General features: G+C 36.2%; 3 protein-coding genes across 3 annotated transcripts; all 3 read right to left on the reverse strand.

Moving 5' to 3' along the window:
- Window positions 1–4269: 4269 nt before the first annotated feature.
- LOC132269666 (glutamate receptor 2.1-like) lies at window positions 4270–4969 on the reverse strand. Its single transcript, XM_059770918.1, has 2 exons — window positions 4799–4969; window positions 4270–4608 (listed from the first exon to the last, which is right to left on the reverse strand). The coding sequence occupies exons 1-2, from the start codon at window positions 4967–4969 to the stop codon at window positions 4270–4272; spliced, it is 510 nt and encodes a 169-aa protein (XP_059626901.1).
- A 102-nt stretch (window positions 4970–5071) lies between these two features.
- On the reverse strand, window positions 5072–6682 carry LOC132269667 (glutamate receptor 2.2-like). The gene is made up of 3 exons (XM_059770920.1): window positions 5810–6682; window positions 5303–5606; window positions 5072–5184 (listed from the first exon to the last, which is right to left on the reverse strand). The coding sequence occupies exons 1-3, from the start codon at window positions 6680–6682 to the stop codon at window positions 5072–5074; spliced, it is 1290 nt and encodes a 429-aa protein (XP_059626903.1).
- Window positions 6683–18931: 12249 nt separating this feature from the next.
- On the reverse strand, window positions 18932–20757 carry LOC132269668 (glutamate receptor 1.3-like). The gene is made up of 4 exons (XM_059770921.1): window positions 20530–20757; window positions 20003–20306; window positions 19498–19883; window positions 18932–19306 (listed from the first exon to the last, which is right to left on the reverse strand). The coding sequence occupies exons 1-4, from the start codon at window positions 20755–20757 to the stop codon at window positions 18932–18934; spliced, it is 1293 nt and encodes a 430-aa protein (XP_059626904.1).
- Window positions 20758–21045: the final 288 nt, after the last annotated feature.

The raw sequence follows: 21045 nt of genomic DNA on the forward strand, positions 1-21045 counted from the left end.
GTAATGACCCTTATATTACAGGTGGGTCCCACAGTGAAAAAGTAATGTTTAATAATAATAATAATATTATTATTATTATTATATATATATATATATATATATATATATATATATTGATAAACATTACAGATAAGCTAACAAGGAGGATGTGCATACTTGAGGTCTTGAATACAATGAAATGTCCCAACCAACACTCGGACACAACTGGCACACCCCACGGTGTCCGACACGCAAAACGAGAAAAGACGAAAATACTCTCGAAAAATAAAAAATAAAAATTTAGAAAATGAAAAATGGTAAAATTTGAAAACATTACATTCTACCCTCCTTAAAAGATTTCATCCTCGAAATCTACCCTCCTTAAAGAAAGAGACCCACAGCCATACACTTTCCGAGAATACCTCACAAAATCACGAGACTAAGAACTCAACAACCTTATTGTGATACCCCTCAATTCTAGAGCCACGGGTGATTAAGTCCGAGCACAAATCTGAGGGATACCAAACAATTAATATGTAAATAAGCACTGAATACAAAAATGAAATAAGAATAAAAAAATATGCTGAAAGAATTCTAAATTAAAAATTCTCAAAATATTATTATTAAAATCCAATAATCCAAAACCTCCATTAATTTAACAACTCGGGAATCCATCTTGTGGACCCCTAATAAAAACTCAAACTAAAAAGGAAACAACTGAAACAAAACATAAAGCTAAACATTGAAAGCAGTCCTACGTAGTCGGAGGAGTGAGTGACTGTATCTGCTCTACATGATCAAGCGCTAACCCTGGAACTGACTAGCACCTGAAAAATAAGAGTGGGTCAGGCCCACATGCAAGTTCTATCCTACTACAATTCATACAGAAACCTGATACGTAGATACATCCTAGATAGCTCAACAATAACTAGAATAGTCCATATATATATAATTACACATTATAAGATGCTCACTAGCCCAATAGGTCTGTCTCAGCCTGAGTAGAGATACCATGCGAATCGCACAAAACGTGGTTATGTGTACCTAGACTTATCAGGGAACAACAACTATGTCCAGTTATCCATCCTAGGTGATATACGCACCCTAACCATGATCTTAAGACTCAAGCTCATATCATGGCACCATACTCATAAGTATATAAAGTCCGTATAAGCCTAATACAAAATATCATCCATCTGACGTAGTGGCCTGACATATGTACAACAATGCATCCAGAAACCAAAATATGTCATTCAATTAATTATTGACTTGACATCAATATGAGTAGGACTTAACCTTTATGGTTAATCCATACATCAATCCAAAATAGGTAGGACTTAGTATTTGAACTAATCCACCACTAGTATGTCATCGTCCCATATCGGTGCATACCAAAACACAAGTTCGTATAATTGACAAAACAGGAATAAGTAACTCATCAATCATACTCCAAAATAAGCATAAATAAAGTCTAACCTGTGTATGACCCAAGTATGCATCCAATATAAGATTTAAGAATCTGATTCCAGTCTTTTACATTGATAAAGTAAGACTAAGCATTTAAGTCCTCCAAACAGTACCATAATTGATGCAATATACATTATATTTAGACATCGATTAATCCAATCTAAGCATTCTTATTTTCCAGATAAACAACCATATGCTTATACACCGCTGAAACATGATTAACAGTTTTACATCATGCAGAGAAACAAAATTGCTAAATATTAGTACACAATTTAAATTAATTTTCCAACCTTCTACATGCAAGATTACTATTTAACCTTATGTTATTTCATTTTTCAACATCTTACTGTAAACATGCTTCTCAGTGATTTTTATATCTTTGTAACAATTATATACACCAACCATAGCAACTAAAACAACTTAGAAAGCCCCCTACTGGACAAACCAAACTCAGAACCACGGAAAACCAAAAAAAAATAGAAGAGGGAGCCACCTCCCTAAACAAAGGGTGGAGCCGGATCCATACTTATGAGAGCTGGCTCTCTCATCCCTAGAGCTTGCTCTTTCCTTTGGAGAGCCGTCTTTTAATTCCGGTTGTCTTCTTCGCCTTCGGCGACATGCAGAATCCTCTGTACTATTTTATTAAGACTTCTAAGGTCCAATTTATGTCCTAGAATTAATTATTAACTGGTATCATACATTATCGACATGAATTGAAACAAGTTTAAAATCAACGAACATAAAATTTAATTATGAACATCAATCAACCATAATACAGATTTATTCCATGCAGTTAAATACAATTCAAACATGCTCATAAGATATATTTTAACCTTAATTAAACACTGGAGTCTACCTAGGCATGCACAGAACACAGAACACAAATTTAAGAGAAAGAGTTAAAATATAACTTGCCTGTGAGATTTTTGAATTAAAATCTCTATGCCGTCTTCCTAGATTTTTCGGCGATCCTTCACTGTTCTAACTCCTCTGTTTCCTCCTTAGTTCAACACACAAACAACGCCCTTTTAATCCTTCCTTGGTTTAGCCTTAGTCCCAGCTAAACCCTAGTTTTTCTCTCTCAGTTTCACTCTACCTCCAGTACGTGAATAGGGTTCTAAAAACCCTTGGTAGACCTACTGTTATATTTATAGGCTTAAGAAAAATACTAACCCTAATTCTAATTTAATTTAGAGATGGAAAAGAACAATTCATTCTATATCTAATTCGGCTATATAAAACGTGACTACCTAAAAGAAAGCAAAACCCAAATTAAACAATTAAAACAATTTCCAACAACTGGTCCGTATTTAACAATTAAGGAAAGCAACAAATATAAATTACCATGTAAGCATAACATCAATTACACAAATAATTCAATTCAATAAAACAATTAAGCAAAGAATTAACTACAAATAAAAACAAATAACCAAATAATTCAATAAAATAAAACAATTAAACAGTTAGGCAATTAACCAATTAAAAATACAATAAAATAATGAATTAAAATGTCAAGACTATCCTTTTAAATTAGGGGTATTACACTTATTGCCTTTGACACCAGACGCCAATAGGCAATCACACATTGTCGTCAATGCTCACCACCCTATGAGGGTACTCGTCACTCACAACATCATACACAAAACCCGTTGGATTCTATACTTGACTTAAAACCAACACTAGTCCCCTCTACACCGCTACACAAGGTTTGGGAGCCAAAAAAAGAACGGTCACAAGACCCTTGAACATGACAACATCCTATCTCAATTCATCCTTCAAAGGGCACACAAGACCCCAAACGAGGAACCCCGTTCATCTCATAATCAAGCTCAAACTCAACTTTACATGTCTTTGTCAGACCAAGCACTCGTTATTCACTGCATAGCTACACCACCGCACTATACGACAATCACCATACTAACCGGGTCCTTACCCGAACCCGAGGACATACTAGGGGTAAAATGGTCTTTTTACAATATAAAAGAATAATCCATCCTAAAACTAGTCAAATGAGGTTTAAAACAACTATTCTAGTAGTTCCATGATGATCGGTGAGGTTCCACGGTCACCGGATATGAATTCCCAAAAATGCTCTTACCGGTTTAAAGTAAATTCTGACACTGTTTCACTAAAACAACCATAACTCTCAACATGAGTGCAATATGAAGATGGGGTTGGTCTCGTTGGAAAGCTAACTCAAAATTTTTGAAAATGGGCTCAAGAATAACCTCATTTGGGTATGGAACGAAGAAGTTATGACCATTTGAAATTAAGTGATCCAAACTGATAAGCTAACAAGGAGGATGTGCATACTGGAGGTCTTGAACACATTGAAATGTCCCAACCAACACTCGGACACAACCAGCACATGTGTCCAGCACGCAAAATGAGAAAAGACAAAAATACCCTCAAAAAATAAAAATAAAAATTCCAGAAGATAAAAATAGGTAAAATTTGAAAACATTACATGACTACTCAAACTGAGCTTAACCCACATTTGAATTTTTAAACTCAATTTGAGATTCAGTATTAGAAAGTCCCGTTATTTCGAGTTATACATATCACCAATCTCCACAATTGAAATTTTGAATGATTTTATTAGTTAGTTTTAGTTTAGATTACTCCTAGGCACAAATTTTTTAAAAAAAGACTTGATGCAATTTTTTACAAAATTACAAACAAATTCTTAAAGGTTTAATTCTCTAAAATGTAGATCCTACTGGCTAGATATACTAATAATCAAATTCGAAATGCGAACATTAATAGTTGAAACATTTCAAAATTGATTATCTTGAATTGGTTTCTACAATCATATTACAACTTTTACAATAAAAGATGTCGTATTGTATGCACTAATTTTCCCTGAACTATGCCTACAAAGTAATACTTTATGACAATCCTTTTTTCGCAAAGCAAATTGATCAAGAATATGGCAAGAGCTAAAGTTGAATAGATCCCACTAATCAGAAACAAACCGCGAAAGTTGTCAAGGTTCAGAATGTTTGGATTGTTGCTGGGGCTAGTCACTAAGTCCTGCTGGGACATAAAAGATGACTCACTATTAAACCATGCCTTCTCCATCTTCACAAGCTTTCCTTCTTCTCTCAGTTTCATAATTGCCCTTGAAATTTCGGGAACCAATGGTGAACCTTTCCGGAAAACCTGTCATAAGAAATCAACCATAGCATATTAATTAGAGTTCGCATAGACCTATAAGTAAAGAGAGGAAATGTCTACATTATGCACTAGGTCTGTATATATCTTTTATATGCCTGCATATGTGATGACATTGTTGTTCTCTTATGTTCATATGTCTCTGTGCAAAACCAATCTGTTTAAGAATGTTACTCACAAAGCCAAAGCCATTGGTCTTAGATACTGATGCAATCATGGCATAGCCTTGGGAATATCTTGCAAGGAAGATCTTGATGTATGGGATCTCATCAATGATAGCGACAACACCACCATTTTTAGTCCCCCTTGATAAAGCATCTGTATATTCCTCAGGCGAAGAATATTGCATAAGCTTAGTGTCTTGAAAATTCAGGTTGCTGACAATATCTCCTTTTACGAGAGAGCCACTTTGGTATCCTATATAATTCTCTTTTGATGTTAGTTGTATTTGCTAGACCGTCAGCATTGAAGATAAAGTTGCAGTGTAGCTTGCAGCCAATAAAAGCACAATGAACACCCAAACAATTACTGTAAACCTTGACAAATTATTCAATAACTTTTCTCCTGCAATGTCAAACACCAAAATTTTTGTTCTTAAATTTTTTTTTCTGGAAGGTTAGTTTATCTTGTTTCAATACAATATACTTTTACCAATAATAAAAAAAATTACAAAAGAACTTACTATGAGTGAAAACAAGGGTTGAGAAGGAGAACCAGAAGATCATTTCCATTTGCTGAGCTGCAGAACCTTGGAATTCTTCATTTACTGGATGTTCAATAACCCAAACAACAAAGCCGGTTAGGAGAAAGAAAACAGCACTTGTCAGCCATAGATTTGAATCAAGTGGCTTCAAGAAGATCCACATATTCTTATTGTCAACCCTTGCTATTGTTCCAACACCCAAGTCGGTATATGGCATTGTAAAGTCAACATATAGAGATCTATTAGCCGTTATTGTAGTATCCCCCATGACAACATCATAATTCTGAACCATTCAAAAATGTGACATACATCAAAAAGACCACTATGCAAATATATATAAATAAGCCAGTATTCAAGTCTAGCTGCATGTTTTGTGTCGTGTGTATATGAGGGCATCCGTGTGGGAAATGTGAAAAATGTTTCCCGTACTAAATATTTGTGAATCTCCCAGTTTGTGATATTGTTCTACATTTTGAATTGACATACCTGAAGATAGACCTGATATATAAGATTGTTATAGTTTCCCGCCGGCTCCCCATTGGAATCCTCAAATGGAATAAACTCATATGATTCAGTACTTAGTAAGCCATCAATGGCAGCAATGAATACATCAATGCAGAAACCGATGGCAGTTGTAGCATTTGTTTGAGGATCACGCTGCACCTTTATCAACTCTTTGAACCCTTGATTCACTGGTACTCCAATTCTTAGCTTTTTACCATTCATTCGCATCAACCAACCTTTTGGAGTAGTTGTAGATCCTCCCAGCCAGATAATGGTTTCAAGACCTGTATTAGTACTTGAAGACCTCAGATATTTTTCATTAACATATGGATTCATTTCTTTAGTGATTCCATCAGTCAGTGTCCAAAATCCAACTCTTCTCTCCCTTTTGCCTAATACATTCACTATTTCAAATGCCCTAGAGATTAGTTTCCCGTACATAAATTGGAACTCACCACTTAAACCCCTAAATTTAATTTGCAATAACTCGTTTAGAATTATTGAGCCACTTTGAGAAGCTCCAATGTTAGCTAAGTCTGTCATGTTCAATGCTGCACTTTGTTCCTTGGTTTGAGAAATCTTATCTGCTACCTTCTCCACTGCCCTTGCTAGGGCCCAAATTGCATCATATGCCCATATGCCAAACACATTTAACTCCATCATTTCCATATTGGGGTTTTCCATACGCATTTTCCTTCTCCATCTTATTGTGAAGTTGTGGAGCTTGCTTAATGGTGGAATATAAGACTTGAAACCTAGTGCGCCTTGTATTGACTCAATGAGTACAGAAGAATCCATTGAATGCAAGAGGTCCATAGCCTTGTCAGTTATAATCCAAGCATATCCCTCACTCATCATTCCTAACCTTTTGACGTTTAAGAAAAGGCGAGACACTAGAGAAGGTGAAACATGCACAACAAATATTGTTGTTTGGAGAGTACTACTCGTGAGATGATGGAGCTCTACAAGGATTTCTTCATCAGTGGCTGAGGGAGAAATGGCACTCTTATAATCAATACGAATGTTTTTCTCTTGGAATGAATCGGCCAAATTTGATATGATTTCTCCCTCCTCATAAATAAGGATGACGTTCGTCCATTGAAATGATTATACTATGGAAGCAACACCATCAAAGTCAAGGGTTTGGTCTTGTGTAAGTTGAACAAGGTATGGATATTCCGTTGACGACGTAGGACTCCAAGTAAAAGAAAGGATAGGAACTTTGGCCTTGTCCCCCAGTGTAGCCAAGAAATTCGCTTCAGGTGATGTTCCTGGGCCTATGATTGCTTGCACCTTGTCATTCTCCAAAAGATCAAGAACTGCATTGGGCACGGGAAGCAATTTATTATTTAATGTCATGGTAAAAGCCCCCAATTTCAAGCATGAACTTTGGCTTCTAAGTTCAAACATATCAGTCTGGAAAGAAAATGATAGGTTTATGAAAATGATATACAATTCAAATAAGTTTTTTTCTTTTCTTCCCTTGGCAAAGGAGCCAAATCAACTTAGGGGACCAAATAGTAGCCTTTTCTTTTATATGCATATGAGGCCATGCATGCCAATATATAGTGATTGAAAAATGAAAAAGACAATTCAGAAAAGCTTAAGTAAGGTGCCGATTCATCAAGATGCATGTGGAATGAAAAATAAAGACTCACCGGCAGACAGAGCACGCAGGGGTTCTCTCTTGGAAATCCCTGATGTGAAGAAGTATCCTTGTTGTGTAGTGTGTGTTAAGAGCATAAAAATCAGATATTGTCATGCTAATGCAGCTATTAACAACCTTCCCAACCAATGATCCCATATCCAGAATTACTCCAACCTGAATTTCCTTCACTATACCGATATTACTACTATGATTTGTGTCCAGTTCTGCATTTAATTGATAGAGAACAACAATTGCTGATGGGTCTCAGACTGAAATCCGTCCCTACTTCTTCCAAGTGATATGAAGATATGGTTCTTCATCCTGCCTCACTGCCGGAGGAAATGGGTGCTTAATTATTTAGTTAGCATCTCATCTTAACCTCTTGTTGCTCTTAAATATATATATATATAAGTATAGGTTGGTTGAATATGAACCTCTAACAATTACAAACTATTTCTCTAAGAACTAATGAACTAAAAGTCTACAAGTCTACCTGAAAATATATGTCCAGCCGTGTCTAGCGCATTCAAGTTAGTATCCGGTGAGGAAATTAGAATTGTTGACTGGCCTTTAAAGAAAGACTTCTTCAACTCTCTTTTTCTTTCCTTCTTTTTTTTTAAAAAAAAAAAAAAAATTATTATTATTGTTACGTTTTATTTTTAATCACTTGTGAGTTTAATAGCTCATCAAGAAAGGAACAACTTGAAGAATTACAAATATAGCAACTAAAATTAAGTTTGAAACGAGAGAATTAAAGTTTCACCATCACAATACCAGGAGTAGGAAAAAAAGAAGCAGCAGCTATACTGGGCATTATTGATTTACCAATTTATTGATGGTTTTTTGTCCAACATTCAGTACTCTTGACCACATGGTTAGGATTGACTATTATAATTTTCAACATTTACAGAATCAACCAATGACTATTTTACATTGAATTATTTTGGTTGTGGACAAAGTCATTGTGGAAGAAAAAGTCTCTTAAACATCTGATAATGCTTTACTTTTTTTATATTTATGTTTATAACTTTATTATATGCACACACATATAAATTGCCGTGTCTTTATGTTAAAAACGGCACGCAAACGAATAGGACCCTTCCTTATTGTCACGCCCCGCCTATGGAGGTTGTACCACGCAGGTGACACGCAGACGCTAAGGAGGACGCTGCATGGCAACTGCATGGCAAGTGGAGTTTCTAAAGTCTTCCGGAGTAGTCTAGAGTTGTGTGGAAGATTCTAGATATGTGTAGTATATTCTAGAAGTGTGTGGAAGGTTCTAGAATTCTCCAGAATTGTGTGGAGTAGTATGGAGGGTTCTAGAATGTTGTAGATATGTATGGAGATGTGTAGAAGGTGGAAGAAGATTCTAGATAATCAATCTCCACCGTTGGTTAGAATGCATCCTAGCCATCCATTAGGGATGGGGATGCCTATAAATAGGAGTAGGACTTCATTTTGCAAACAACAAGTCCTAGAGTGAGTCTTGAGAGCCTTGTAGAGAGCTTGAGTGTTAGCCTTGTACAAAGCATTCTTTGAAGTAATAGAAGTGTTCTTTCCTTGCCAACTTAAGTGCCTTAGTGTGTGTGAGTGTGCAAGCCAAGTGAGGAGAGGGCAAAGGCAACTACAACACTAGTAAGCGCACGAGGGGAGTGTGTTGGCTAAGGTGTGCACGGGAGTTAGGCTGACCAAGTACTTGCGAGAGTGAAAGCAACGTCTTGGTGCCGCACGGGAGCAGCTAGAGTGGTGCTGAAACTCTAAGCCCGTGACAGTTGGTATCAGAGCAGGTTCGTCAAGGGAGCTTTGTTGGAGTAGACATGGCTAGCGGAGGAGACCACCAAGTCCACATCTTAGAGCAGAGCTTGGAGGAGAAGCTTGCCACACACTTGGTCTACACGGAGACCAAATTTAATAGGCTCGAGAGAAGGATGGCGGAGCTCTACGAGCTGATTGATGGCATCGCCAACAAGGCGCAAGAGAAAGAAAGGGACTTGCATGGTTTGGTAGACGACTTGCGCGTGGAGATTGCCGAGTGCAAGAAGGAGTTCTCCCAGGCGCGCGAGGTCGTGGTGAAGCCAAGGAAGAAGAAGGCGCCGGAGCCCAAGGAGTACGATGGGGCAAGGAATGCGCGCCAGATTGACAACTTCTTTTGGCACATGGAGCGGTACTTCGAGTGCATGGAGATCGAGGATGATGAGGAGAAGGTGCAGACAGGCACTATGTACCTCACAGACACCGCCGCTCTATGGTGGAGGCAGCGCTTCACTGGTAGAGGCGCAAGAGCAGTTGACACATGGGAGGAGTTCAAGAGGCAGCTCAAGAGGCAGTTCTACCCTGGGTGCGTTGAGGACCTGGCCATGATCAACCTAAGGCGCTTGAAGCAGAAGGGCAGCATAAGGGAGTATGTGAAGGAGTACTCCAATTTGATGCTGGAGATCCCAGAGATGCCGGAGCGGCATCGCGTGTGCTTGTTCATAGATGGGCTGCAGTCTTGGGTGGCCACGGAGCTAAGGAGGAGGGAGCCTAGAGACTTGGCATCCGCAATGGCTATAGCGGAGCGCCTCGAAAACTTTAGGCGCGATGACAAGAGGGCCACGTCTCCCAGGAGGGACCACGGCAAAGGTGGGGGAGACCGACGCTTCAAGAAACGGGGCTCGCCCAAGTCTAGTGATGATGAGCACAGCGATGAGGAGAGACGCCCACGCCATGATAAGGGCAAGGACCATGGAGAGAGGTCCAAGGCTAGTGGCAAATGGGAGCGCCGCGATAAGGGCAAGTGGGAGCCGAAGTGCTACTTGTGCGAAGGGCCGCACATATTGCGACACTGCCCCAACAAGAAGACCATGAGCGCCCTTGTGAAGGATAAGGGCAAGGGCAAGGTGGATGATACGGGCAGCGACGAAGACAGGTGCATGGGGGCTATGCAGATGCTGAGTAGCATGGCGCATGACACCAAGAAAAAGGGTAAGGCGAAGAAAGTAGCTGGGGTGCGCTATGTGGATGCGCAGGTTGGTGGCAAAGCCGTACAAGCGTTGGTGGACACGGGCGCCACACACAACTTCATTACCCCAGAGGAGGCGCAACGACTTGGCTTGGAGATGCGCAAGACGGAGGGATGGATCAAGGCCGTCAACTCCGAGGAGGCACGCGTGAGTAGAGTGTGCAAAGAGGTGGAGCTATGCTTGCAAGGATGGAAGGGCAAGGCCGACTTCCAAGTTGCGGAGATGGACGACCATGACATGGTGCTGGGGCTGGAGTTCATGGACAGGAACAACGCCGCGCCACTACCATGCCTTGGTGCGTTGATGATACTTGGAGGCGAGGAAGGCAAGGCCGCATGCATGGTGCCGCTCGTGGGCAGGAAGGAGAGTCCAGAGGTGGCAGTCAACACGATGGAGCTCGTGAGGACTTCACATCTCCCGAAGGGCGCTCGTACGTTTGGGCCAAGGACATATGCGCAAGTGCTGATGACCTGCGAGAGGCTGGGTCAGTTGAAGAAACCGTGACGAGGGCGTCACGGAAATGGGTGGGGGAGAATGTCACGCCCCGCCTATGGAGGTTGTACCACGCAGGTGACACGCAGACACTAAGGAGGACGCTGCATGGCAACTGCATGGCAAGTGGAGTTTCTAGAGTCTTCCGGAGTAGTCTAGAGTTGTGTGGAAGATTCTAGATATGTGTAGTATATTCTAGAAGTGTGTGGAAGGTTCTAGAATTCTCCAGAATTGTGTGGAGTAGTATGGAGGGTTCTAGAATGTTGTAGATATGTATGGAGATGTGTAGAAGGTGGAAGAAGATTCTAGATAATCAATATCCACCGTTGGTTAGAATGCATCCTAGCCATCCATTAGGGATGGGGATGCCTATAAATAGGAGTAGGACTTCATTTTGCAAACAACAAGTCCTAGAGTGAGTCTTGAGAGCCTTGTAGAGAGTTTGAGTGTTAGCCTTGTACAAAGCATTCTTTGAAGTAATAGAAGTGTTCTTTCCTTGCCAACTTAAGTGCCTTAGTGTGTGTGAGTGTGTAAGCCAAGTGAGGAGAGGGCAAGGGCAACTACAACACTAGTAAGCGCACGAGGGGAGTGTGTTGGCTAAGGTGTGCACGGGAGTTAGGCTGACCAAGTACTTGCGAGAGTGAAAGCAACGTCTTGGTGCCGCACGGGAGCAGCTAGAGTGGTGCTGAAACTCTAAGCCCGTGACATTATGCTCCATTTGAATTGGCTCTTTAAATGTTGCTTTTGACTTGGTGAGTTTAGAAGTCACTTCCTCAAAATGTTTTTCTAAAAAGACACGACAAGCCAAAATGGTGTTTTAGTAAAAATTTTAAAAATTCAAATATACCCCTTTTTAATATATATATATATATATATATATATATATATATATATTCGAGTGTGTTTTAAACCCAATTCATTTCCATCCAATGGTTTCATCATCAAGGTTGTTTTCTCTTTTATTTAATCAAATCAGAGACCCTAAACATCAAGATTTTTTTCTCGTTTTTTTAATTAAATCAGAAACCCTATCAAACCAGAATTTGTAGACACTATAACCATATTCATTGGATGGAGGTTTTACTCGGACTATGGTAAAGATTCGATATCATTTAAATAGTTAATCAAAATTACGTCTTTTTAAGGGAATTAAATGGCAAAAATAGGACAATATATATGAAAAAAAAAAAAAAAAATTTCTCTCCATCTTTAATTTATTTTTTTTCTTCCATAAATTGACTTAGGATATAGGTACAGTTGTATTTAATTTGCTCCAACATCTCAATTTATCAAATCGCTATAGAATCCTTTTAATAGAATTTAGTTTTTTATTTAGCTCATTTTATAGACCTTAACAATCTAAAAAAATTATTCTTGAGATTCATGATAAATGTACTACAAATTTTGTTCTATCACAAGTTATATGTTTATCATTCATGTTATCACAAATTATGTACTTATCATTCATGCATGAGAGAGATTCAAGATATATAAGTGACAGATTTTATTCTATCACAAATTTCATTCACTAGGCTACTGTGACTTGAAATTTTAAGCATATGGTGAAAATAATTTATTTGACTCATTCAGATAGAATGGGTGCAGAGTTGATGTTTTGATAAACATCTTATTTTGTTTTATTAATGATGAAATGAAATTGGTGAGTTTTTTTAAACATAATTTACTGTTTTTATATTTCACATATTAGATTAAATTTGATTACATTAAATGCTTATTTGGATGTGCTTAAAAAAAGAAATATAAACTGAAAAAAAAAATAAGGACAAAATTGTTATCTGAGAAGTATAACTGTATAAGAGCTTTAACCAAAACATTTGCCAAACAGACGGTAATCTCTTCGTCATTGGCTTCCGAAAATAATGAGTACTGAGATTGTGTCAAGGCTTACAGGTTTCTATCATTGTCCCTTAAACAAGTTAGAAACATGAATTATATATATATATATATCTGTAATTTCGTAAGAAAGCTCTATATTTCATGCCGTGTTGACTCAATTTAATTGTGTTGGCTTGTCAACAAAATGTATAGTATTTTTTTAATTTAGGCTCTGTTTGTTTTGATTTAAAATATATATATTTTTATTTCAGAAAAAAATATATATATTTTTTATTTTTATTTTTCAGTGTTTGACAAAAATCTAAATTAAGTTCATTGAGTGGGACACATAAAATACTTTGTCCAAAATTAATAAATAAGTTATTTTTGTTAGTTTTAATATTTTTTTTTTTATAAATATTTTATGAGAATCAAACACCAAAAAAACACAAAAAAATATTTTTGCCTCAAACAAACGGGGCCTTAATTATTATTATTATTTTTAAAGGAATGTATTAACCCTCTCAACCCAAACGTAACTATAAAGAACAAGTGCATCAGAGCCGGAGGCAGACCCATAAACTTTTGCTGGGGATGCCTACCTAGCCCTATGTGTATACTTAGAATTCTAATTGTTAAAAAACTAATTCATATGTGGAGTATTAATATGTGAGACTAAAAATCCAATTGGATTGCATTGAATCGGATTTACATATTAAATGGATATGATATGTTAAATTAAGGGTAAATTATACTTATTTCTCTTGAGTTTGAAAAAATCTCATACAAGTGGAGCATTTTAAATTTATTGTTTTAACCTTTCTTGAGGTTTCAGCGTATGTTCAACAACCCTTTCTTTATCAAAACTTGTAAAAAAAATTCATAAAATGACCAAATTGCCCTTACACATATTTTTTAAAATAAATTTATTTACAATATATTCTTTAAATTTATTGTTTTAACCTTTCTTGAGGTTTCCGTGTATGTCCAATAAAACCTCTCCATCAAAACTTATAAAAAAAAAAAAAAAAAATTTCATAAAACGACCAAGTTACCTTTACACTTTTCCTTTTAGTTTTTTTATTTTTTTTATTTTAGGAGTGGACAGCTCTGGTGGAGAGGAGACAGAAAATTGATTTTTTTAAAATTTTATAATATATTTTGTATTAGAAAAATATATTATATATAAAGGTATAATTGATTTTTAAGAGGTAATATATTACATATATGAGGCCGTGCATGCCAATAAATAGTGAATGAAAACTGAAGAAGGCAATTAAGAACAAAAAAAGCTCAAGTAAGGTACCGACCAATTCATGAATGCAAAACAAACACTCACCGGCGGAGAGAGCACGCAAGGGTTCTCCCTTGGAATCCCTGATGTGAAGAAGTATCCTTATTGTGTAGTGTTTGTTAAGAGCATAAAAATCGGATATAGCCATGCTAATGCAACTATTAACAACCTTCCCAACCAATGATCCCATATCCAGAATTACTCCAACCTGAATTTCCTTCACAACACCGATATTATTACTCTGATTTGCGTCAAGTTCAGCATTTAATTGATAGAGATGGCTCAACAATATCAGAAGTGAAATGAAGATATAGTTCTTCATCATTGTCGTCTCTCCGCTGGAGCAAACGCTCGAGTGCTTAATTATTTGGTTAGCTTCTTGACTTCATGTTGCTCATGCTCTTATATAGAATATGAATCACTAATATTTTACAAACTATTATATATGTAATAATTACTAATGAATTCTAAGTCTACCTGAAAGCTAGCCGTGTCTAGCGGTTCATGTTAGTATAATAATAGTCTCTAGTGTGGAAAGTAGTATTGCTGACCGACCTTCAATGAAAGACAACTTCAACACGGTTTAACTTTTTAAAAAAAAAAAAAATAATCCGAATTCATCTTGTAAAATTCTGAAAAAGACTAGTATGTTCAATGATAGCTCATCGATCAAGAAAGGAAACAAATTAAGACAACTTTAAAAAGTACACATATATAAACTAAAATTAAAAGTGAAACGAGAAAAAAGTCTTATATATTGACATTTAGCATACATATCACTTGCACTCCTTCAAAATATTCTCCAGATGTTTTCACTATACCAAAAGAAAGAAAGACGAAAGAAAAGAAAAAGAACTACACTGATATTATTGATTTACTAATTTATTTTTTGGGTAAATCAATTTATTAGATGAAAAAGACAAACTGTACAAGGGCGGGCCAAACCCAAAAAGCCCACCCAAATAAACAAGTGATGCTGTAAGGTGTAAATAGAACACTCCGTACTACATTTAGTGCTCTTGACTACAATTAATTGCAAAGTCAGCAATGACTATTCTATGTTGAACTATTCTTATTCTGATTCTTGTGAAATAAAGAATCTCTTGCGACAGCTGGGAAATAATAATAATAATAATTATTATTATTATAATAAATAAAAAATCTCTTCGTCCTTGGTTGTTGCTGGAAGTAATGAGCTAGAACTGCCTGAGATAAAGTCGAGGGCTAAAAGGTTTTCAATAATTGTCCCATAAACAAGTTAGGGACATGAATTTTATTTTAAATTCGTATAAAAACTAGTTTAATATCTAAGGAGATCGACTTTGGTGATAGACTGATAGCATAAGGAAATCAAATGATTGTTCAATACCTTTGGAGATGTAAGCCTTTTATTAGTATTATTATTATTATTATTATTATTATTATTTTTTGAGTGCAAGTTATAATAAAAAGGATTCAGCGAAGTAAACTCTTGAATTATGACCTAATTGCAAGAAACCTTCCTGAATTAAAAGTAATTCCTTGAACTATAAAAATGTTGCATTTGAGTACAATTCGTCGACCAACCATTAATGAAAAAATAAAATTACCTTTAAGCCCTTTAGTGTAACTGCGACGTTTTGTGTTAATGGGAATTAATATGTTGACGTGTCAAGGAAATTTCCAACAGCCAATAGAAAAACGACAGCACATATACTTACCTTATCCTTACATAAAAACTGGCACCAAAGTGACCAAACCAACCCTACATCAATTTATGGCACCAAACAATTCAGCCCCATCTCTCTCTCACACAGATGGCGTCCAAGGGGTGGAAAACGATTCTCTCAGTCAGATATAACAACAGCGACAGCAAAGGGATCCTATCTAGGGTTTTAAGTGCTATCTCACAGTCCTCAATCGAGTACCGAGGCAAGCAAACAAACGTCGAACGCTGCCTACGCAACGATGTGCCTGATGAAGAGCATGGAAAAGGGCGCCTGGATCGCCGATTCGCCGGCACGACGTTCCTCATCGTCGTCTTGCGCTTATCGTCGAGATGGATCGCGGTCTGCAGCTTAATGAGCTTGAGTTACAGCAGGCGAGTTTACTCGGTACCCTACTTGCCTAGTACGAATTGCCCTCTTTGCTTCATGAGGTGCTCCGGCTCCTTTGGTATGGAGATGGTCCGCATCTGTTCTCTTCCTTCACAGATGCAATTTCAAATTACACACTCTTCTCCCAAAAAAAGAAACTCTTTGTCCTCACTCACTTGTCTATATGATTTTTTTTTTTTTTTTTCCTTTCTGTGAGGCTATCACTTTGGGGATTACATAATTAGTAATCCATTGTCATAGATAAAACAAGCGTAAATGAGAATTGAGAAGCAAGATAACAAATGAACTGATGCCCAATCAAATAAATAAGATAATTGATTCCCATGAACAAATTGTGGAAGATGGATTGAGGACAAATAGTGGATGATTAATATGCCAATTACGAGCATTTACCGATTTATATATATATATATATATCTAAATCCTAAACACACAGATAGAGATATATAGAGAAAGAGAACACAACAAGTTGAATAATTCTTAAGATTTGTTGTTGAACATAAATTGTGATTCTTAAAGATTTGTTGTTCAACATAAATTGGGGATTTTCACGTAGATAGATACATACTGTATATGTATATATAATAATGGGTTTAACTGTCAAGGGTAGTTTAGGCATTTTCAAATTGGGCAAGCTCATGTGTGTCACGTGCCTTAAGATAGCGGCAATCTAACGGCTTGCAACAATTGGAATAGTTTAGGGGTTAAGTGTCTTTGTCTTGTCAATAAAGTATTTATCTAAATTATTATTATTTTTCATCTACTATAAAGAGCAAGTCCGTGCACTAACCTGTCTGAAAAAACTATTAAATGGTCGACAATAACAAATCGTCACCCAATCAAATGACAAGAAATAATTTCTCCCTTTGGATCTCTGCAAATCACCAATGGTAGGAACAATTTCTTCCATATATTTGTTCAAATGGAAGATAACGATGAATTTTCTAAAAGAACGAACTAGGGTTTAGTTAAACCAACCACAACTCTGCTCTGTTGTCACCCCTACCCAATACAGGTAGCCACTGTAACGGCTATCTAGCCTATCTTCCATTTGAACAAAGATATGGGCTGAGCTCGTTTATATTGGGCTTTTCATTTGGACTTCACTCTATTGTAATACTTCATTATATTGATACCATCCTATAGCGCTATTGGGCTTATTGAGCCCAAGTCTCAATATTCCACCAATGTACATTTTACACGTCAATATACACTTATTTCACCATCTAAGGGGGAAAAAAATCAATAAAAATGTATAAGGAGAAGCTAAAATACACCTTTAATTTGATAAAGCTAAAATACTGTTGCAGTTGATGCTTGTAATTTATGTGAGTTTTCATGACTCAAATTGCAGCATGAATTATGAGTGTCTTTTTTTTTTTTTTTTTTTTTTTTAAACAAAGAATCAACCTATTCCCCATAATTTCTTACTTCAAGATTTTACTACTTATATACACAACAAGATGAAGTAAGTAATTAACCCAAGGAATGAAAAAAATTTGTGATTTGTGTCATAAAAAATTAATTATAAATTTTAATATTTTGTTGTATGCAATTAAGGCTGCAACTTGAACGAGTTAGGGGTATAATTTAAACTAAACTTGATATATGCAACGATCAGTTCTAATCTGACTACTCAATTAAGCTTAACACACCTTTGAATTTTCAAACTCAAGTTGAGATTTAGGATTAGAAAGTCTGATTATTTTGAGTTATACATATCACCAATTTCCATAGTTAAAATTTTTGACTGATTTTATTAGTTAGTTTTAGTTTAGATTACTCTTAGGCACAAATTTTTTCAAAAGACATAATGCAAATATTTTCAAAATTACAACCAAATCGTTCAAAGATTAATTCTCTACAATGTGGATCCTCCTAGCCAGATATACTAATAAATTGAGATTTTAACTAAGAAAGTAATTATAATTTAAGTATTATATACAATATATTTAAAATAAAAAAAAATTATCAAATAATATTAAAAATTGAGTTCGGGCTCACGGAATTGACACATCAATCCAAAATCTAATCCAAATTATGTTGGAGTAGAAAATTATCAAACCTAGTAAACCGTAATTGTAAAAAAAAATAAATAAATAAATAAATAAAATAAAAAATAAAAAAATAAAATAAAATAAAATAGGTTATCCAAGCCTGTAAAATTATGTTGGAGTAGAAAATTACCAAACCTAGTAAACCGTAATTTTTTTTTTTTTAAAAAAAAAAGGTTATCCAAGCCTGTAAAATACCGAACCTGACTCGAATTGGGTTTGATTGTGCTACCCAAATTGCAGTCTTCCATCAATATGGTGAGTCGGTGGCTGACGGTGACAAAGAAACCTCTGAGCGCGAACGAGCACTGGAAGAAGGCCTTATTGCATTGAGAGATTACATAATAGGTGAGTGAGCCTTATTTTGCTTCTACTTTATTGTTTTTTTTGTTTTTTTTCTCATTTTAATTTACTCCATTTGTTCTTCTTTATTTGATTTCAACGTAAATCTTGGTGGCTCTTATTTTGTTGACTTATTTGCTTTATTATTCTGTATTTGCCATTAGATTGGTTGACAAAATATCCACTTTTGCGTTAATTAAGTTGGTTTTTGAAATCTTTGTAAATTAGTGTCCTTCAATTCATTCTTCAACAAGGGTTGGCCCAACATTTGGGAAATTAGAATGTGTTTTAGCTTGCATTAATGGGGTGGTAAGCCAAAGAACAAAATATCTTGAATTGATTATCTTGAATTGGTTTCTACAATCATATTGCGACTTCTACATAAAAGATACCTTACCTTATGCACTAATTTTCCCCTAACTATGCCTACAAAGTAATACTTCATGACATTCCATTTTTCACAAAGAAAATTGATCAAGGATATGACAAGAGCTAAAGCTGAACAGATCCCACTAATCAGAAATAAACCACGAAAATTGTCGAGGTTCAGAGCGTTGGGATTTTTGCTTGGGCTACTCGGAGCGTCCTGTTGGGACATAAAAGATGACTTACTATTAAACCATGCCTTCTCCATCATCATAAGCTTTCTTTCTACTCTCAATTTCATAATTGCCCTTGAAATTTCAGGAACCAATGGTGAACCTTTCCGGAAAACCTGTCATAAGAAATCAACCATGGTATATTAATTAGAGTTCGCATAGACATATGAATAAAGAGAGGAAATGTCCAAATTATGCACTTGGTCTGTATATATTTATTTGTATGCCTGCATATGTGATGACATTGTTGTTCTCTTATGTTCATGTGTTTGTGTGCAAAACCAATTTGTTTAAGAATGATACTCACAAAGCCAAAGCCATTGGTCTTAGATTCAGATGCGATCATGGCATAGTCTTGGGAATATCTTGCAAGGAAGATCTTGATGTATGGGATCTCATCAATAATAGCGACAACACCACCATTTTTTATTCCCTTTGATAAAGCATCTGCATATTCCTCAAGCGATGAATATTGCATAAGCTTAATGTCTTCAAAATTCAGGTTGCTGACAATATCTCTTTTTACGAGAAACCCACTTTGGTATCCGATATAACTCTCTTTTGATGTTAGTTGTATCTGTTGGACCGTCATCATTGAAGATAAAGTTGCAGTGTAGCTTGAAGTCGATATAAGCACAACGAACACCCAAATAGTTATTGTAAACCTTGACAAATTACTTAATAACTTTTCTCCTACAATGTCAAACACCAAAATTTTTGTTCTGGAAGGTTTGGTTATTTTGTTTCAATACAATATACTTTTACCAATTATAAAAAATAAAAATAATAAAAAAAATTACAAAAGAACTTACTATGAGCAAAAACAAGAGTTGAGATGGAGAACCAGAAGATCATTCCCATTTGCTGAGCTGCTGAACCTTGGAATTCTTCATTTACAGGATACTTAATAAGCCAAACAACAAAGCCGGTTAGGATAAAGAAAGCAGCACTTCTCAGCCATAGATTTGAATCAAGTGGCTTCAAGAAAATCCACATGTTCTTATTGTCAACCCTTGTTATTGTTCCAAGAGCCAAGTCGGTATATGGCATTGTAAAGTCAACATATAGAGACCTATTGGCCGTTATTGTAGTATCCCCCACGACAACATCATAATTCTGAACCATTCAAAAATGCAAAATATATCAAAAAGACCACTATGCAGATATATATATATATATATATATAAGCTAGCATTCATGTCTAGCTGTATGTTTTGTGTAGTGTGTATACAAGGGAATGCATGTGGGAAATGTGAAAAATGTTTCTCATACTAAATATTTGTGAATCTCCCAGTTATGATATTGTTTTACAATTTGGATTGACGTACCGAAGATAGACCTGATATACAAGATCGTTATAGTTTCCTGCCGGCTCCCCATTGGAATCCTCAAATGGAATAAACTCGTATAATTCAGTACTTAGTAAGCCATCTATGGCAGCATTGAATACATCAATGCAGAAACCAGTGGCAATTGTTGCATTTGTTTGAGGATCACACTGCAACTTTATCAACTCTTCGAACCCTTGATTCACTGGTACACCAATTCTTAGCTTTTTACCATTCATTCGCATCAACTAACCTTTTGGAGTAGTTGTAGATCCTCCCGGCCAGATAATGGTTTCAAGACCTGTATTAGTACTTGAAGACCTCGGATATTTTTCACTAACAGATGGATTCATTTCATTAGTGATTTCATCAGTCACTGTCCAAAATCCAACTCTTCTCTCCCTTTTGCCTAATACATTCACTATTTCAAATGCTTTAGAGATTAGTTTCCTGTGCATAAATTGGAACTCACCACTTAAACCCCTAAATCTAATTTTCAATAACTCGCTTAGAATTATTGAGCCACT

This window comes from Cornus florida, unplaced genomic scaffold (assembly GCF_030987335.1).
Source record: "Cornus florida cultivar Cherokee Brave unplaced genomic scaffold, ASM3098733v1 CherokeeBrave_3.0.0_Hap2_Chr08, whole genome shotgun sequence".
Taxonomy (NCBI): domain Eukaryota; kingdom Viridiplantae; phylum Streptophyta; class Magnoliopsida; order Cornales; family Cornaceae; genus Cornus; species Cornus florida.

Coding starts and splice junctions, on each gene's coding strand:
- LOC132269666 (XM_059770918.1), bottom strand. CDS start 4,969: ATGCAATATTCTTCGCCTGAGGAATATACAGATGCTTTATCAAGGGGG. Junction 4,609..4,798: donor AGACCAATGGCTTTGGCTTT/GTGAGTAACATT, acceptor TTCTTATGACAG/GTTTTCCGGAAAGGTTCACC.
- LOC132269667 (XM_059770920.1), bottom strand. CDS start 6,682: ATGAGTGAGGGATATGCTTGGATTATAACTGACAAGGCTATGGACCTC. Junction 5,607..5,809: donor TATATCAGGTCTATCTTCAG/GTATGTCAATTC, acceptor TGAATGGTTCAG/AATTATGATGTTGTCATGGG. Junction 5,185..5,302: donor AACCCTTGTTTTCACTCATA/GTAAGTTCTTTT, acceptor TTGACATTGCAG/GAGAAAAGTTATTGAATAAT.
- LOC132269668 (XM_059770921.1), bottom strand. CDS start 20,757: ATGAATGGTAAAAAGCTAAGAATTGGTGTACCAGTGAATCAAGGGTTC. Junction 19,884..20,002: donor AACTCTTGTTTTTGCTCATA/GTAAGTTCTTTT, acceptor TTGACATTGTAG/GAGAAAAGTTATTAAGTAAT. Junction 19,307..19,497: donor AGACCAATGGCTTTGGCTTT/GTGAGTATCATT, acceptor TTCTTATGACAG/GTTTTCCGGAAAGGTTCACC.